This window comes from Erpetoichthys calabaricus, chromosome 3 (assembly GCF_900747795.2).
Source record: "Erpetoichthys calabaricus chromosome 3, fErpCal1.3, whole genome shotgun sequence".
NCBI classification, from domain to species: Eukaryota; Metazoa; Chordata; class Cladistia; order Polypteriformes; family Polypteridae; genus Erpetoichthys; species Erpetoichthys calabaricus.
This window is the reverse complement of record NC_041396.2, coordinates 19037877-19056132: the sequence shown is the minus strand read 5'-3', so window position 1 is coordinate 19056132 and position 18256 is coordinate 19037877. Positions and strand designations below refer to the sequence as shown.

At 41.4% G+C, this 18256-nt stretch overlaps 1 protein-coding gene across 1 annotated transcript in view; it reads right to left on the bottom strand.

Moving 5' to 3' along the window:
- Window positions 1-15311, bottom strand: part of LOC114647662 (CMRF35-like molecule 5) — a 56469-nt gene extending 41158 nt beyond the window's left edge. The window contains exons 1-2 of the mRNA XM_028796269.2: window positions 15263-15311; window positions 7909-8037 (exon numbers count right to left, since the gene is read on the bottom strand). Coding sequence (XP_028652102.2) covers window positions 7909-8037; window positions 15263-15311 — 178 coding nt within the window. The remainder of the gene's footprint in view (window positions 1-7908; window positions 8038-15262) is intronic.
- Between the last annotated feature and the right edge of the window lie 2945 nt (window positions 15312-18256).

Here is an 18256-nt window from a genome sequence, read left to right as displayed (position 1 = left end):
CTACTCCCGTTGGGGGTTGCCACAGCAGATCATCCATATCCTTCTGTCCTCTGTATCTTGCTCTGTTACACCCATCACCTGCATGTCCTCTTTCAGCACATCCATAAACTTTGCTTAGACCTTCCTCTTTTCCTCTTCCCTAGCAGCTCTATCCTTAACATCCTTCTCCCAATATACCCAGCATCTCTCCTCTGCACATGTCCAAACCAATGCAATCTCGCCTCTCTGACTTTGTCTCCCAACCGTCCAACCTGAGCTGACCCTCTAAAGTCCTCATGTCTAATCCTGTCCATTCTCGTCACCCCCAATGCAAATCTTACCATCTTTAACTCTGCCACCTCCAGCTCTGTCTCCTGCTTTCTGGTCAGTGCCACCGTCTCCAACCCCATATAACATAGCTGGTCTCGCTACCGTCCTGTAGACCTTCCCTTTCACTCTTGCTGATACCCCTCAGTCACAAATCACTCCTGACGCTCTTCTCCACCCACTCCACCCTGCCTGCACTCTCTTTTTCACTTCTCTTCCACAATCCCCATTACAGTACTCTGTACTGTTGATCCCAAGTATTTAAACTCATCCACCTTCGCTAACTCTACTCCCTGCATCCTCACCATTCCACTGACCTTCCTCTCATTCACACACATGTATTCTGTCTTGTTCCTACTGACCTTCATTCCTCTCCTATCTAGAGCAGATCTCCACCTCTCCAGGGTCTTCTCAACCTTCTCCCTACCATCACTACAGATCACAGTGTCATCAGCAAACATCATAGTCCACGGGGACTCCTGTCTAATGTCGTCTGTCAACCTGTCCATCACTATTGCTAATAAGAAAGGGCTCAGAGCCGATCCCTGATGTAATCCCACCTCCGTCACTCCCACCGCAGACCTCACCACAGTCACACTTCCCTCGTACATATCCTGTACAACTCTTACGTACTTCTCTGCCACTCCTGACTTCCTCATACAATACCACAGCTCCTCTCGAGGCACCCTGTCATACGCTTTCTCCAGGTCCACAAAGACTCTTACAAGACACTGAGAATTGTATTATATTATGGTCACTTGACCTTGTGGTTCAATCACCTCTACACCCTCAATTCTATCCTGATTACTACAAAGTACTAAATCCAGACCGGCTTCACCCCGTGTTGGTGCTTTAACATACTTTGTTAAAAAACCAGTCACTGATCACTTCTAACTGCTGTTCTTGTGCTCCTTCATTTGCAAAGTTTTCCCCTGTTATTATTCAAATAGTTAAAGTGCCCCAGGACTATAATATCCCCCTTTAAACCTGCCTATTTAATATTACTAAAAATGTGTTAAAATTACTGTCTGAATTGGGTGGTCTATAACACTCCTAAAATAAGACCTCTTTCCCTAATGCTTTCCAGGCAACGCCACACGTCCTCACTAAGATGGGGCTCATCGTCCAACTGAAGAGGACTTGCATTTAAATTCTGTTTGACATAAACAGCAACCCCAACTCCTTTTCTGTTCTGTCTATCCTTGCTAAAAAATGTGTAACACTCTATGTCAGCGTCTGTCAACCTTTAAGTATTTGCAACCTGAGTTTTCATAACATTTTCTTGAAACCCTAATAAAATATATTCCTATATTTTTTGCTGCCGATACACTACTACAAGTTTAAAATTTTCCTACGAATAGCAAAATTACGCCACATATGGCAACATTCGTGCCCCCTTTTTTGTTACAGTAATCTAGGGTTACCACTTTTAATACAAAAAAATAAGGGACGCATACTGCAGCGGGGGCCACATCCCTTGGGGGCCAAGACCACAGTGATCACAGGCCCAATGGCATGCCAGTGGTGGTAAATCGCAACTTAAAATATGTTTTCAGGAAAGTATGAACACTTGGACATTAAAATAAACTGTCTTTTATTGAAATGCAGTCAGTCTTTCTCTTTTACAACTCAACAGACTTCTCTAATGATAATCGTCTCCGACAAATTGTGCAGTTGGCTTGATAACAATTTCCGCTAACACTCTGCAGCCAAGTATTTGTTTCCTCCCACTCTCTGCGGTATTTTTGCAGCCGCTTGCGTTTAAGCTCTGAAACTTTTAGACGCGGGTGGCTACCTGGAGAAGCATCTGCCATTTTTTTAATATTACTCTCTGCCAACACTTTGCAGACCACTTAAAAGACCCGCCCTCCTCACTGGACAGTTAAAAAGACCAATCAAACTAACGATGACATCAAGTATTACCCAATCAAAAATAGGAAAGGAGGCATCTTCATAAAATGCGTGTGGGATGATTTGCATGAGACGCTGCTTTAAAAAAAAAAAATACGGGACAAAGCCCGTCCCGTATTGATTCAAAACGGGATGCGCAATTTCATTCTCAAATACGGGACGATTCCGTATTTTAAAGGACGGGTGGCAACCCTACGAGTAATCTCTCACTTATCGCGGGAGATAGGTTCCATGGCCGATCGCGATAACTGCATTTCCGCGAAGTAGGGACACCATATTTATTTAATTATTTAACGTGTATTTGGACGTTTTTAAACCCTCCCTGTATTGTTTACAACCCACCATTTACTCTATTAAAAACGGACAACTGCTAAGCAATATGAAATCGGCAGATAAGTTTACACTTACTGTATAGCGAAGTACACGTAGCAGCTTGTAGGCGGTCATGACGTCGTCGACATTGTTGCAAAGATTCCTAAAGCAGATTCCATCCAGACTACTGCCTTATCACGTCCACTTGCAACTCGTTTTGCACCCTGGTTAAAGGACACTGCGGCCGTAGATCTTATATGCTTTTCCTCCTTTTTAAATAAAAAGAATCGATGTCCTGCAGCGGTGTAGCTGTTCCCTTCCTTCAACATATCCAAAACTTTTACCTTTTCTGCAATCATTTGCATCTTCTGTTGGTGCTTGGCCCCTGAAGCATTAGCACGTTAATGATGAATGAGTGAGATGAGACTTCCTGGTTAATGCAACACTCCGTCGCTGAGCCAATCAACAGCACACAGGAACTTAACTGCGTGCTCTGATTGGGTAGCTTCTCAGCCATCCGCCAATAGCATCTCTTGTATGAAATCAACTGGGCAAACCAACTGAGGAAGCAAGTAAAAAGACCCATTGTCCGCAGAAACTTGCGAAGCAGCAAAAAATCCACTTTATGTATTTAGATATGCTTACATATAAAATCCGCGAAGTCGTGAATCCGCGAAAAGTGAACCGCGAAGTAGCGAGGGATTACTGTACTTCGTGTCCCCCTAGGGGGGCATGCCCCACAGTTTGAGAACCGCTGCTCTATTTAGTCAGGTTTCCGTTATTGCTATAATATCATAATTATGCTCTGCTACATTCAACTCCAACTCACTTGCCTTATTTTTGATACTTCTAGCATTAAGGCGAGCTGTTTTTAATGTGTTACTCCTTCTACATTTAAGTGTTGGGTTAGAATTTACTTTACTACGCATTTTTATTTCTACACTGTTTGTTCCTCCATATCTTAATCAAGGTAATGGTCTTTTTTTTTGAAACTGTGAAAACTGGGTGGTCCAACACTTTCTGACCCTTTAGAGTGCCCTTTAAACATCACAGTAAATACTATTCAGTAGATATTGCTGTGTGCCAACTTTGCCAGTACATTTGACCCAATTACCTTCATTGGGCTGGGCAAAACTGAAGTAACTTGCAAAAACATTGTCAAAAAAATAAAATAGATAATAATAAGTCCACACTTTAGTTTCATGATTAAAACACTAAATGAAGTCAATTCTACCAGTCAAAAAACACATTTATTGAATGCTGCTACTACTGCTACATTATAGCAGAACTTTTAACAGCTAAGATTTAAACATTTAGGATTATAATGACACAAGACCTACACTGTAAGTATCTGAAGCAATCATAGAGATAGAGAGACAGATACTATCAATCCCAAGGGGAAATTCACATACTTCAGCAGCAGCATACTGATAAAAATTAGTCCTCCTTCCTACACAAATTAGTGTAGGAAGGATTTATGAGCACGATGCACTAATGAGAAGGATTCTTTACAAACAGAAAATATTCAAGACAGCTCTCAATCCCAGCTAATTAACGGACATTTGAGCAATAATGGATCTGAAATATTGCAAAACCCCTTGTAGACGATTGTCACAAAATCACTTCAAACCGCTTCTGGTCTGAATGCAGCCGAGGTGGCGTATGTATCCTGCCAATGCCAGTTGATGTGTATTCGATACGCACCAAGGATTGTATTTCGAAGCGCTGGTCATGCCTTCTAGCAGTCGTAGTGGAAAGTACATCTGCCTGATGGAAACGAAGTGTTGGTGTGGCCATGCATTTGGATTTTGGCTATTAATTTTGAGAAATTGTCCAAATTTAAGGTAAGTTGTGCTAAGATAAAAGTACGTACCAGCTTATTGTTTGCTTATATGCTATATTCAAATGAACAATCTCCACTTAAATTCAACAGAGTGTAATTGCAGACAGCAGTACCAATGAGGTCAGTCATGTAATGCCCCAAAATCATGAAATGCCCTCAACGTCAGTCACGTAACACCCATTGCATTAGACTAAGATTAACATTAGAGCTCCGTTACAATATGGTTAAGATTAGGGTTGTAGGAGGGTTATCCGAGTCAAAGGGCGTTTTGTGACTGACGTTGTGGGCATTACCTGATCTATGTCATACGTATTGCAGGCTGCAGCTAGACCCTTCTCCTTAATTTAGCATCTGCATGACAGCAAAAACACAAAGGATTTCTTTTTTATATATAATTGTAAATAAATTTAGGCAACGAGGGGTTAAGAGTGCCCATCAAGCAACACATTCCTGTGCCCAGTTTGCCACCCCATTTGACCCAGCTACTCACATTGGTCCAGGATTGCCCAACTGCAACTTCACAAAGGCATCTTTCTTTTCTTGAAACTGTGGAAATTGTGGTGGCCCCCAACGACATTTAACCCTTTACAGGGCCATTTAAACATCACATTGAATCTCATTTTTAGATAGGAGAGAGTGTGCCACCTTTGCCGGTCCTTTTGACCCAGACACCCACGTTAGACCGGCCAAAGCTCAACTGTCATTTATCAGAAGCATCGGTCTTTCTGTTAATATTGAATAAGTAACCATTTTACATAATTAGCCAAACTAATAACACTATGTAACAAATTTTTATTTTTATTTTGTTCCTGGGTACAAAGTGTGTTTTCCTAACCCGTTATGCCTAAAAAAAATAGAAAATAGCTGTTATTCCACAAAAACTTTGCTTTTGTGATCAGGACAATGATATTTTGAAATTTGTCTGTTTTCGAGAAAATTCTCGATTCGCATTCAATACTGAGTAGTCTTCTAGAATATTCTCGAACTGTTAGAATGGTCCAGAAGTTTCTAGAATTTTCCAGAATTATCTAGAACTTTCAAGAAACTTTCTAGAACGTTCTCGGACTGTCCAATAGCAGTCATACAAGTATAGAAGCACAGGTGACTCGAACCAACAATTCGGTTTATGTTATTTTTTTGATTTGATTTAGATGGCATCAAGAGGTTGCTTGAACCCAGCAGATGCATTTTGCTACATCTGTGGACAATTTATAAAGTCAAGAGCGAGAAAGTACTCCGTGAAAGCATGTCGTAAGATGTGCGAGGCCTACAAGGCATACTTCGGCATGCCTGTCGGGGATCAAGACAAGCCCTGGGCACCTCATTTCACATGCGAATATTGCAAGAAAACTCTTGAAGGTTGGTACAGGGGAGAAAAGAGAGCCATGAAGTTTGCTATCCTGCGAATTTGGCGGCAGCCGACTGACCACTCAAGCAACTGCTACTTCTGCATGGTGGATCCTACCAAACGTCGCACTGGCAAGAATGCGCCTCAAATCGTTTATCCAGACATTCCTTCTTCCATTGCCCCAGTATCACACTGCCCCGAGCTGCCCGTTCCCACTCCTCCAAAGAGGGATCAGCCATCTTCAGGAGACAGCAGAGTGTCAGACAGCGAGGAAGATATTACAGATATCCTTGACGCTCATCTTGACAAATTCAAGGAGAACATGGGAGCTTACCAGGGCCGGATTAAGAGCTTTGGGGGCCCGTAGCACATTTCAAATTTGGGGGCCCTTTTGGTCTGCATCATCTGAAGTTTAGATTCTGAACAGTTCAAACCGGACTAAATAATTATTTTACTCTCGATTATAATAAGAATCTTATAATATTTATGTGAATTTTATGTGTTGGGCCCCTAAAGTTTTGTTGTGTAAGAAATTTACAGTTTAAAAACATTAAGATAATATTTTTAAAGACCAGTTTTTCAATGCTACACTTTTTCATTAAATATTGGGTCCATCATTTGGGGGCCCCCGAAATTGCGGGGCCCGTAGCATATGCTACATGTGCCTATTGGTTAATCCGGCACTGCAGCTTACTCAGAGGAGCAAGGCGAGCGCTTTCTTCAGGATATAATGGACTTTGAACGTCGTTACCAAGGACAGTATAACGAAAACATGATGGGGGACTACATTTGGGGGCTTCTTCGAGAAAGCGATTTGCAGTACAGTCGCAAATCTAGAACACCTACTCATTTCTGAACCTTTTTGAGTGGTTTTGACTGTCTTTGTCTATTTACCATGCAAGTGTTGTTCTTTATCAGACCGCATGAACGAAAAGAGAAAAATTCCCTTGTTTTGTCACTATAAATACGAAAGTTTCTGTGCTGTGGTCATAAAATCAAAGTTTGTGCTGAATGTAGTCATTTTCTCATAGGCTTTAGACATAAGCAGTTGAAATATAACTCTTGGAAGCCAGGAACAAAAATTGTGTTACATAGTGTAATTAGCCGTGAATAAGCAGCTAACTTCAGCCTCGTTTCTCCTAAATACTCAAAACGAAAGGAAGAGAAATGAAATTCCCCAAATCGCAATGGAGTCTCCATTAGCTGTAGTGTTAGTGTAGCCTGAAACGCAGCAAGCGCACTTTTTAACTTTTTTTAACCCCCTCCCGAAAGCGATTTTTTCTCAAGCATCACTCCAAGAGCTTTAGGATTTGGGTGCGGTGTTCATTGCCCCTATGCGCCAAACTATAGACGGCTTGTGCGACATTTACGCCGGTTCGTCATTATACTAAAATATATGTGAGAAGCGGAATATTGAATTCTCGAATCCTCTTTATCAAATTCTGGGTCGCGAGGTTGGGGAAAGGCGGGGCCTATCCCGACAGAGCCAATCCGAACAGGGCAGTCTTTACCGGACGGGGCGCCGCAGTGTCAATCACACCCACAGGGGCCAATCGACAATTAGCTTAACCCGCTCACACTTAAGGATAAAAAGTACCAAGGAGATTCTTTTGAGAAGTGCTATAGGGGAACCATTTTTGGTTTTCAAAAGAACAATCATTAGGAAGGTTTCATAAAGAGAGTCTTTTAGTTTTTCAGATCCGTAACTGGCTTCATAAATAACCATTAACAGATAAGCTACTAGTTCATGATTTTTAGAAGTACAATAACACAGACGAAGTTCAGGTTTTCTTGATCTGTCAGTATCCATATTAACCTACTATACATTAAACATATATCTCTTTTGTTTACATATTAGAAACCTTTCCAAAGCCCAAAGAGCCACATTCCACATGCGATGAACCCATGCCTGAACTAAACGGCTCTTTTGTCAGGCAGTTCCTCTACGAAGAGCCACACAACCCAGTAAAGCGCCATTACAGAACAGTCTTTTTAACAAGGTGTAATTATTGGAGCTATGGAAGGAAAACCCACAGCGTCACGAGGAGACCAAGCAAACCTAACACAGCCAACAACAAGGGTAGGCACAGAACTCAAACTCGCAGCGCACTTTTACTTTTAACTGGTTTAATGAAAGATTAAACCAGTTAAAAGTAAAAAAAAAAGAAAGGTAGCCCTAACGCCGTACCTGCTAGCAGACAGAGAAGCGCCTTCGCCGATTTCATGCTGCAGTCTTCCGTCTGCGATCTCAGGTTAAGACAGAATGGGTCTTCGTTGACAGTACGACCACCAGGCACAGCGTTCACAGATTCTCTGACTTGACATCATGACACAAAAAAAAAGCCACAAGCTTTCCGGTTCTGCCCCTGACCAGCTACTCTGTGGCTTCCGTCGTACTGACTGTTCTTTGCATCCACATCTTCAGCTTATTATATTCTCTTAAAGAATATTTTGGGAACCATCAAAACTGATCAAAATCCTACGACTTAACGTATTTGATTTAGCTATCTATCTATTTATTGCTTTGGCTTAGGTGAGAAACCGAAACGGGGCGCCTTGAGGATGTGTGCGTGTGTGTGGTACTTTTCATCGCCTCCGTTCAAAGCAGATGACTGAAAAACAGCAGAAACGGCGGCCACAACTCACACACTCGGAGTGACAAGCGGGGCGGCACGCAGTAAATGGAGTCCCGAGTGTTCAATGCGTGGTGCAGGTTAGATGGCAAGCTAAACTGGCCTCGTATGTGTGTGTAGCACTGGTTCGGCGTTTAAGGTATCAAATGCTCGTGCCGTTATATAGTCAAAGAAATACCATTGATTACCGACAACAGATAAATAGATACAATGCATGAGCACAAATGAACCCAGTAATGTGCAATAAAACCCCACAAACCTCCCAAGAACTAATGAAATGATAATAAAATAAGATCAATAAATAAACAGTGCAACAGCAACGTATAGCAATTCAATCGAATAATATTGTGAGAAAAGTAAAAAAAAGCGTGACAAGCCCCATCATATCTACAAAACAAAACTTACAATTAGTTACAACACCTTGAATCTTAAAAACATAACACACATACAGTCATATGAAAAAGTTTGGGAAGCCCTCTCAGCCTGCATAATAATTGACTCTCCTTTCACCAATAAAGATAACAGTGGTCTGTCTTTCATTTCCTAAGAACATCTGAGCACTGCGGTGTTTTCCAAACAAAGATTTTTAGTGACGCAGTATTTAGTTGTATGAAATTAAATTAAATGTGAAAAACTGGCTGTGCACAAATGTGGGTCCCCTTGTCATTGTGCTGATTTGAATGCCTGTCACTGCTCAATGCTGATTACTTACAACACCAAATTGGTTGATGAGCTCATTAAGCCTTGAACTTCATAGACAGGTGTGTCCATCATGAGATATAAAGGTATTTAAGGTGGTCAATTACAAGTTGTGCTTCCTTCCCTTTGACTCTCCTCTGAAGAGTGACAGCATGGGATCCTCAAAGCAACTCTCCAAAGATCTGAAAACAAAGATTGTTGAGTCCCCTGGTTTAGGGGAAGGCTACAAAAAGCCATCTCAGAGGTTTAAACTGTCAGTTTCAACTGTAAGGAATGGAATCAGGAAATGGAAGGCCACAGGCACAGTTACTGTTAAACCCAGCAGGTCTGGCAGGCCAAGACAAATACAGGAGCGGCATATGAGCAGGATTGTGAGAATGGTTACAGACAACCCACAGATCACCTCCAAAGACCTGCAAGAACATCTGGCTGCAGATGGTGTATCTGTACATCGTTCTACAATTCAGCGCAATTTGCACAAAGAACATCTGTATGGCAGGGTGATGAGAAAGAAGCCCTTTCTGCACTCACGCCACAAACAGAGTCGCTTGTTGAATGCCAATGCTCATTTAGACAAGCCAGATTCATTTTGAAACAAAGTGCTTTGGACTTATGAGACAAAAATGGAGTCATTTGGTCATCACAAAAAGCACTTTGCTTGGCGGAAGAAGAACACCGCATTCCAAGAAAAATACCCGCTACCTACTGTCAGATATGGTGGAGGTTCCATCATGCTGTGGGGCTGTGTGGCTAGTTCAGGGACTGGGGCCCTTGTTAAAGTCGAGGGTCAGATGAATTCAACCGAATATCAACAAATTCTTCAGGATAATGTTCAAGCATCAGTCACAAAGTTGAAGTTACACAGGTGTTGGATATTCCAACAAGACAATGACCCAAAACACAGTTGGAAATCTACAAAGACATTCATGCAGAGGGAGAAGTACAATGTTCTGGAATGGCCGTCACAGTCCCCTGACTTGAATATCATTGAAAATCTATGGGATGATTTGAAGCAGGCTGTCCATCAAATTGAACTGAACTGGAGAGATTTTGTATGAAGAATGGTCAACAATACCTCCATCCAGAATCAGACACTCATCAGAGGCTATAGGAGGACAGCGTCTAGAGGCTGTTAGATTTACAAAAGGAAACTCAACTAAGTATTGATGTCATATCTCTGTTGGGTGCCCACATTTATGCACCTGTCTAATTTAGTTATGATGCATATTGCATATTTTCTGTTAATCCAATAAACTTAATGTCACTGCTGAAATCCTACTGTGTCCATAAGGCATGTCAGATGTTAAAAGGAAGTTGCTACTTTGAAAGCTCAGCCAATGAGAAACAAAAATCCAAAGAATTAAGAGGGGATCCCAAACTTTTTCATATGACTGTAAATAATTAAAATCTCATAAAAATCACTTTGAAATAATTAAAATATGCCACATAAAAGGGGACATTTGGGGCACAGCCACTGCAACACTGATTTAGCCGTTACTCTCCTCACACACCTGGCTCGTGACTGTTTCCAGGCCAGTTTATACAGGTGGGAGACTTAGTCTCTTAAAGAGACAACACCCACCGTATTCGCGAACCACATTTATAATTTAAGTCATCCATATTTATCGATCCTACATGTGCCATGGACTGGCTGCCAGACATGTGTCCCATGCTTGCTGGAATAGGCTTCAGCTTCCCTGCGGTCCTGCTCAGGATAAACAGGTTTAGAAATCGGACAAATGTCAGTGAATCTGCTAGCAGGGGCGTGTAAGTGAAAATCAAGAAAACTATGAGGGCAACATAGGAGACAATCAGGTTAAGACAGACAAGACCTGGCACACTTACTTTTGATTTGCTTCAATTTTTCTTTTTCTTTAGCGATTTCACTTTTTTTTGCGTTTAAGGACCGGTCGTTGCTGCTGATCAGCAGATTCACAGTGTTACTAAAATAACTAAAATAATGATTTATTACTAAAATCATTCTCAAATAAAAGATGTTTTTTTTTCCACTCAAAAGTTTCTTTTTTCTTTATAATGCGACATCTAATCTAAATGTTGTAATGTCCCTTTCCAGGAGGGTATAATTGATTACATCTTGCCTGAAGAAGGGGCCTGAGTTGCCTCGAAAGCTTGCATATTGTAATCTTTCTAGTTAGCCAATAAAAGGTGTCATTTTGCTTGGCTTTTCTCTACAGGAGGGTATAATAAACTGCACAGACAAGAGAAAAACTTAATCGGTTTTTACATTCGTTTATTTACAAGATAAAAACAAGAATACGTATGATTTGATTTTTAATTACTTTTGAAACATTACTGCTGTCGCGAAGTTTGTAATGTCGTTAAGTATAATATCCAAAAGGGTCAAGTGGCGGTGTTATAACACACGAGTACCCAGCAATCATGAGGGGGTTACAGCTCCGCAATGCTAACTGAACATTTAACAGAACAGTAAAGAAAAACAACTGTAGTATTTACAATTATCCCGTTCTTCCGGCTTCGCTTTACACTTTTACAGTTTCTGTAGATGTACACCTCCTTGGGCCTCCTGTTTTAAAGGTATACCAGTCCACTGACTAAACCTTTATGTTGTCGCAGCATCTCACTCAAGCACGACAGGGGGCACAACCACCGTGATACACCACCGAGTTTAGTTCTTCTTCCTTTCTTGGAGTCCCGGGTGGCAGATGGAACTCCTCCTCTGTGCCCGCCCCACTCCACGGAACTCTAAACATTGAAACAGTCCCCCATCTGCCATGGCTTTTGGGACACCCTGCCTCATGGTGATTTGCCAGATCGTTACAATATGTTAATATTCAATGAAAAACGATAATTTAATTCATCATTTCGTCTCTCTTGCACGCCATCTACCGTTTAAACAGAGACATATTCTGTACAAATAACGGATAACTTTACTGTTTCAAATCTAGCCTGAGTCACATTATGCGACTTTTTGTCGTGGGACACGTCAGATTTTCCGATCGCAATCGTTGTCCTCGTCGCTGCACCATGCCAATTCAGACGACCGAAAATCGTGGCGCATCTCAGGCAGAGGAAACGGGGGCCAATCTTCCAGCACAGTCGTGCCGACAGCCAATAGCGTGCTGCCTGTCGGAGCGGCGATAAACGAAGTGTTAACAGCTGCATTGGGTTCTCTGCCCCCTTTGATTTACTGTTCTGCAATGGTATATAAAATATGAGGCACCAGAAAGACGATCTTCTCTTCTGTTTGTAAGGTCCACAGCACACCGTGGTGCCTGCCGGAGCCGCCTGGCGAAATGTGCTTCTGCGCCTGCGCTGTATGCATATATTCTAAAACAAGTCAGTAAATAAATCCATCCATCCATTTTCCAAACCGCTGAATCCGAACACAGGGTCACGGGGGTCTGCTGGAGCCAATCCCAGACAACACTGGGCACAAGGCAGGAACCAATCCCGGGCAGGGTGCCAACCCACCGCAGAGTAAATAAGTCTCTTAAGTAAATAAATTAAATTAATGAATTAAAACAGACCCAACTACAATTATTATTTGTCCTTAAAGACATTAAGAACAAATGTATCCAATGTCTCAATCCAATGGCTTTCCCATTTTAAATCTGTTTTTTTTTTGGTCCAACACTGTTGTGATTGTAAGCCAAACATGATTGGTATATGCAAATTCGACTGATGGTGAGTAATACAATAAAATGTTATGTTCATTTCGACGTTTGGGTTTTAAATGTGTAAATATTAGCATGTGTATCTTATTTAGACATGGCAGCACAAATCAACAGAGCACCGGCGTTGTACCTGCGCCGTGTGAAGGATTAATAGCTGTGGTGCATTCAGCCGCAGTCTCGGTAAATTTCTTTTTTTCCATTCTGTTTTAATACACTAAACACGAGGCACCAGAAAGTCGAACTTCTCGTCTATTTGTGTGGTTCAAAACAACGCTTTCCTTATACCTCCTCGCTACATTGTACACCTTGTACAGCCGACTGAACGCTCATTGGTTGCCAATGTTTGCACGTGACGAGGCCGCCCCGCCCATCAAAGAGAAAAAAGAAACCAGTTTTATTTTATCCGAGCCACTCGCAGAGCAGTTGGTCTCAGTTACTGGGTACGTCACATCAGATGATCACCTTCACTGGAGGGCAACATCGACTGGCTAAGATTATGTAAATGAAAGCTACAAGTGAAAATCGCTCAAATAGTCGTCTAATGGGGCGGCACGGTGGCGCAGTGGGTAGCGCTGCTGCCTCGCAGTTGGGAGATCTGGGGACCTGGGTTCGATTCCCGGGTCCTCCCTGCGTGGAGTTTGCATGTCTGCGTGGGTTTCCTCCGGGCGCTCCGGTTTCCTCCAAAGACATGCAGGTTAGGTGGATTGGCGATTCTAAATTGGCCCTAGTGTGTGCTTGGTGTGTGGGTGTGTTTGTGTGTGTCCTGCGGTGGGTTGGCACCCTGCCCGGGATTGGTTCCTGCCTTGTGCCCTGTGTTGGCTGGGATTGGCTCCAGCAGACCCCCGTGACCCTGTGTTCGGATTCAGCGGGTTGGAAAATGGATGGATGGATGGATAGTCGTCTAATGTGACATAACCTATAAGAGAGCCGATCCTGTCGGCAAAACAGACCCTGCCGCATCACTTTAATCTAAATGTCAAACTCCGCCAGTGGTGGTTCGCCGAGTTAATTTTGTTATTTTTTTTGAGCGTTTTTAAATAACTGAATAAACTGGTAATTTTCAGTGACTAACGTTTGCACATTTTATTGATAAGGATCTATGATTGTATGACGCAATTTGTGTTGATTTGGTGCTGGTGAGTCTAGAAAAGTGCAAGACGGAAGAAGGATGAAGTTTGTAATGAAGAGGTTAACTGAAAGGAAAAGATTTGTTCGTTTGCAGTTCTCCAGTGGTTTTGTAGCAGTACTTATGTAAGCAGTAGTTCATGTTAGAGTATTAATAAAGATTATTGATTATTTAAAAACAGAGGAGGAGCAACTCGCTTTCTTAGAAAAAAAAAATAGATTTTGGGGTATTTTTCTCACCACCTTCTGTACTCTATTAACAGGCTTTTCACCCTTCGTGGAACACCCCACCTCCCAACTTTTGGACCTTTATACAGATTTGAATGCTGTCATATCTCTACTATGATATGTTCCTAATCCATTGCCAAGAATGACACTCATCCCACATTTCGGAGTCTGAATTTGTATATGTCAGGTATTGGGCTACTTTCTTTAGAGCTGTCCTTGGGCTGGATATTTTTTCAGGACTTGGGAGCCCATGGGGAAGTAAAAAGAATAAGGTTGTCGTTGTAGCGCAGTGTTGCATGTACACTTGTCTTCTGCTTGGAAGAACTGCCAAATCGTCCACAAACTGGGGTGACCATCTCTGTGCGTTTTTCCACATCATGGATTCCCCTGCTATGCTACCGAGGTCACTCAAGAGCCAAGAAAGAACAGACACTGAGCTGTAGTCAGGTGAACTTTCAGCTCTTACAACTCACATTGTTCCCTGTGTGAGGTAACAATGTTGAAGATGCTGCCAAATTAAGGTTGAGGATAAGAAGAGAAGGTATGGAGAAATATATATAAAAAAATTAATAATAAATAAGCAAATTAAAGTGTTGTGAAATCTGACAATAACATAAAATGTAAGAATCAATTATATTTTTGTTGCTTATTTCTTTATGTCTTTTATTATTCTTTCATTTATTTATTTCATTGACTCCTCATGCAACATGAAATAAGCCCTGAAATGAAAACTGTCACTTTCACTTGTCAAAATTGAGAGGGCGGGCTCTAGTGAGCTCTGTTATTTGATTGGTGTTGTGTCTCAGCCAGGGTTCTTCCCCTGCCTGGGGTTTAAATTCACGTTTTATGCTTCCTTTGTTCATTTTTGATTCTTTGTGTCAGAGGAGGACATTTTTTTGTACACTGGGTGGTTTCTTTTCTCTCTTAGGCAAAGGAACATTTAAATGTAATACTTACAAGACAGTAGACAAAGGGGCAATAGGCACTCATTGTAGGGCCTGGGGTGATAAATTCAAAGGCAAATTTCCTGAATAATCCTGTTATTGATTATTGTGATGGTTGTCTGCAGGACAAAAGAGTCACCTGCTTTGAAGTTTGAACTGCTCCTTCCTTGGAAAATGTTTTGTATTTACCTGACTTGGAAATTAACATGTCTGGGAATATTGGTTTCTAATCAGCATATGTGTACTCAATAACTTACCCTTATTGCTGGCCAGAGTTGGACTGTGATATCCCCCTCCAGTGGACATTTTTGGAAGTGCTTTTGGGACGTATTAGGGTTTATGTGCTTTAGGACTCCTAGTCAACGGCAATTGATGAGTTGTCCGCAGAGTGGACATAGGGGGTTCAACTACTCCTCAGTGAGGCTTGCTGAATGGCTAAAAATGGGTTAAGTTAAACATTTAACTCCGCCCATAATGTATAAATGTCACGCCCCATCCCGAATGTTAGTAGTGACAGTTTGTAAGACTATAGCGACTGTAAGTGTGATACACTTGGTTACACTATGGTTAAGATTAGGAGTGTAGAAGGCTTATCTTACTTAAAAAATGACAAACCAAGTGACATAAACCTGCATTTTCATCATTTGCGTGCAGGCACCTGTCTTTCCTGTCTAGTATAGAGATTGACAGAACCCAAAAGCATAAAATCTAGGATTTACAGGCAGAGTTAAATGTTTAATAACCCTGCCCAGGTCTTGTCAGGCCCCATTTTGCATACTGCAGCAAGGACCTTCTCATGCGCTTTGCTTGACTTGGGAGTCCTGTGGCTCATGCGCGAGCTCAAGTTGTGACTGTGCATGTCGGATATGAAGACAAGAAAACATTACACAGAACGACTATAAGAAGAGGTGTGTGGCCGACAGAAGGCGCTCCAACCTCCCCAACCTGACACAGACAGACACAGGAGGCACAAGTCTAAGCATGCAGATTTTATTTTTCCTTTCCTCTTGTGGGAAACATCTTCCCCATCTCCTACAAGCACAACAACACAGTCCCAAGCACAACCACAATACACAACACAATTTTCTTTTCTTTTTCGGCTCCACTCCTTCCGACTCTGGCACACTGAGTAGTGTCTGCTGGCCTCTTATATAAAGCACCAGGAAGTTCTGCAGGTGTTTGATGACCTGCTTCCAGCAGCACCTCTGGGTGTGGCAGAAGAACTGCCCATGAGGACTCAGCAGTTGCTGCAGCACCCCCTGGTGGCACCCATGGACCCCAACAGGGCTGGACCAAACTCCATCTCCCATGGAGTCCTGCGGGTGTCGTAGGCACCGCTGCAACCCAAGGGGGATGTTATCTAGCACTCCAGGGGAGGCAACACTCTGGCCACGCTTATTCCCCTGGTCCTCCCAGCATGGAGGTGTCCCGGCCGTCCGCCAAAGGTGACTTAAATTCAAGAATCTCCAAACTCCAGAGATGCGGTTTCAGCTGCTGTTTTTGAAGGGACATTTTTTCCCAGTTTGTTGATTTTTTATTTTTATTTTATTGTCTGTGTGTTCCTTTACCTACCACCTAAGTGCTGCTTGCATATCTCACAGGTGGTGATCCCACATTCATTGACATAGGACTACTTTTAAACCAGGCAACAATAGAAGAACGTTGCACATTATACTTGTACTTCTTTAAAATGAGCTTTTTTTGTGTTAAGAATGTCCATCTCAGCAGGGCTACTGTGGACCCCCCAGTTTGAAAATCCCAGGCCTAACCTACAGAATGAAGATAAATGATCACTCCAAGCAACTCTGTGAAAAGGAGACTGTAGAGCACCACTCACGGGACGGGGACACGAAAACATCCAAGCCAGTGAAATTCCAAGCAACGTGCAACACGTGCCCAGTCACTGCCACCATGCCAGAGAAGAACATTTTAAACAACTTTGCTATGTTTAGAAAAGGGTGAGGAAGAAGAAAATTTTAAAGTTCATCAAACCCTAAATACAAAATGGATGATATAGTTAGTAAAAAGAAGATCAAACCACAGAATCTTAGCACTAATTGGGGTTTCTTTTACCACGCTTCTTTTAACTTCACCTGTTTGTTGTCTGGTACAAATCTTGTAATCGATATTTAACCCACTTCCTATTGTCCAAATGACTTGAAATTTTGCACACTTACTCACTTCTGATGACAAAACATGAATCAATAATCAGTTTCACTAATTGATCAATTAATCCATGTTAATTAAGAAACAAATTTTTCATATGAAGAATACTTAAAGATTTCACCAATAGATGGCGCTAGTAACAGATAGAAATATTAAAGGAAGTGTTAAAAGTATTGATTACAAAATTATACTAAAACAAACCCAAGACTAAAAAGTTGAAAATAATATATATATAAAAATATTTTTTAAAAACCACGCTTATATTAAGTTAAAACGTGTACTAAAAAGTCAAAAATAAGTCTCTCATACATCACTCATAAAATAAAAGCGTGGGCGCTTTTGCTAAGATTTTATTGATAGATGAAAAGCGCCCACGCTTTATTTTACGAGTGATGTATGAGAGACTTATTTTTGACTTTTTAGTACACGTTTTAACTTAATATTAACGTGGTTTTTAAAAAGTATTTTTTTATATATACAGTATATTATTTTCCCCTAACTAACACTACAAAAAGACTTTGAGCAGGGCCGTTTTCACATATGGGCAGAGTGGGTACTAGCTGGGGGGCCCTGTAATATAGTGGGTCCGCGGCTCCAAATGGATGGCCATTTTTTAAAATAAATAATCAATTGATAAATAAATATAACTTGGGGACCAGTGGCATAGCTCGAGTTCGTGACACTTGGGCGAGGCACTGCTTCAGTTTGCCACCCTCCAACATATCTGAAATTGTTAACCTATTTAAATAGAAAATTAAAATGATGTATAGAGGAAAATTAAGATAGATTTTGCATATATTTATTCATATATAGAGAAACAGCAATAAGACAAGAATATAGTACAGTATAGACGCACCGATAAAGCATCTAAAGAAGCAAGAACACAAAGTGACAACAACAAAAAAACACTAATCATCCAGCTTTAAAATATTATGTCACAAACAATCAGTAGTGTTATGGACAGTTTTCTTTAGTATTAGGGTGTTGTACTGCATTAGCTATTATGGATATATTGAGAAATTAAGCAAAATGACACCTTTTATGGGCTAACTAGAAAGATTACAATATGCATGCTTTCAAGGCAG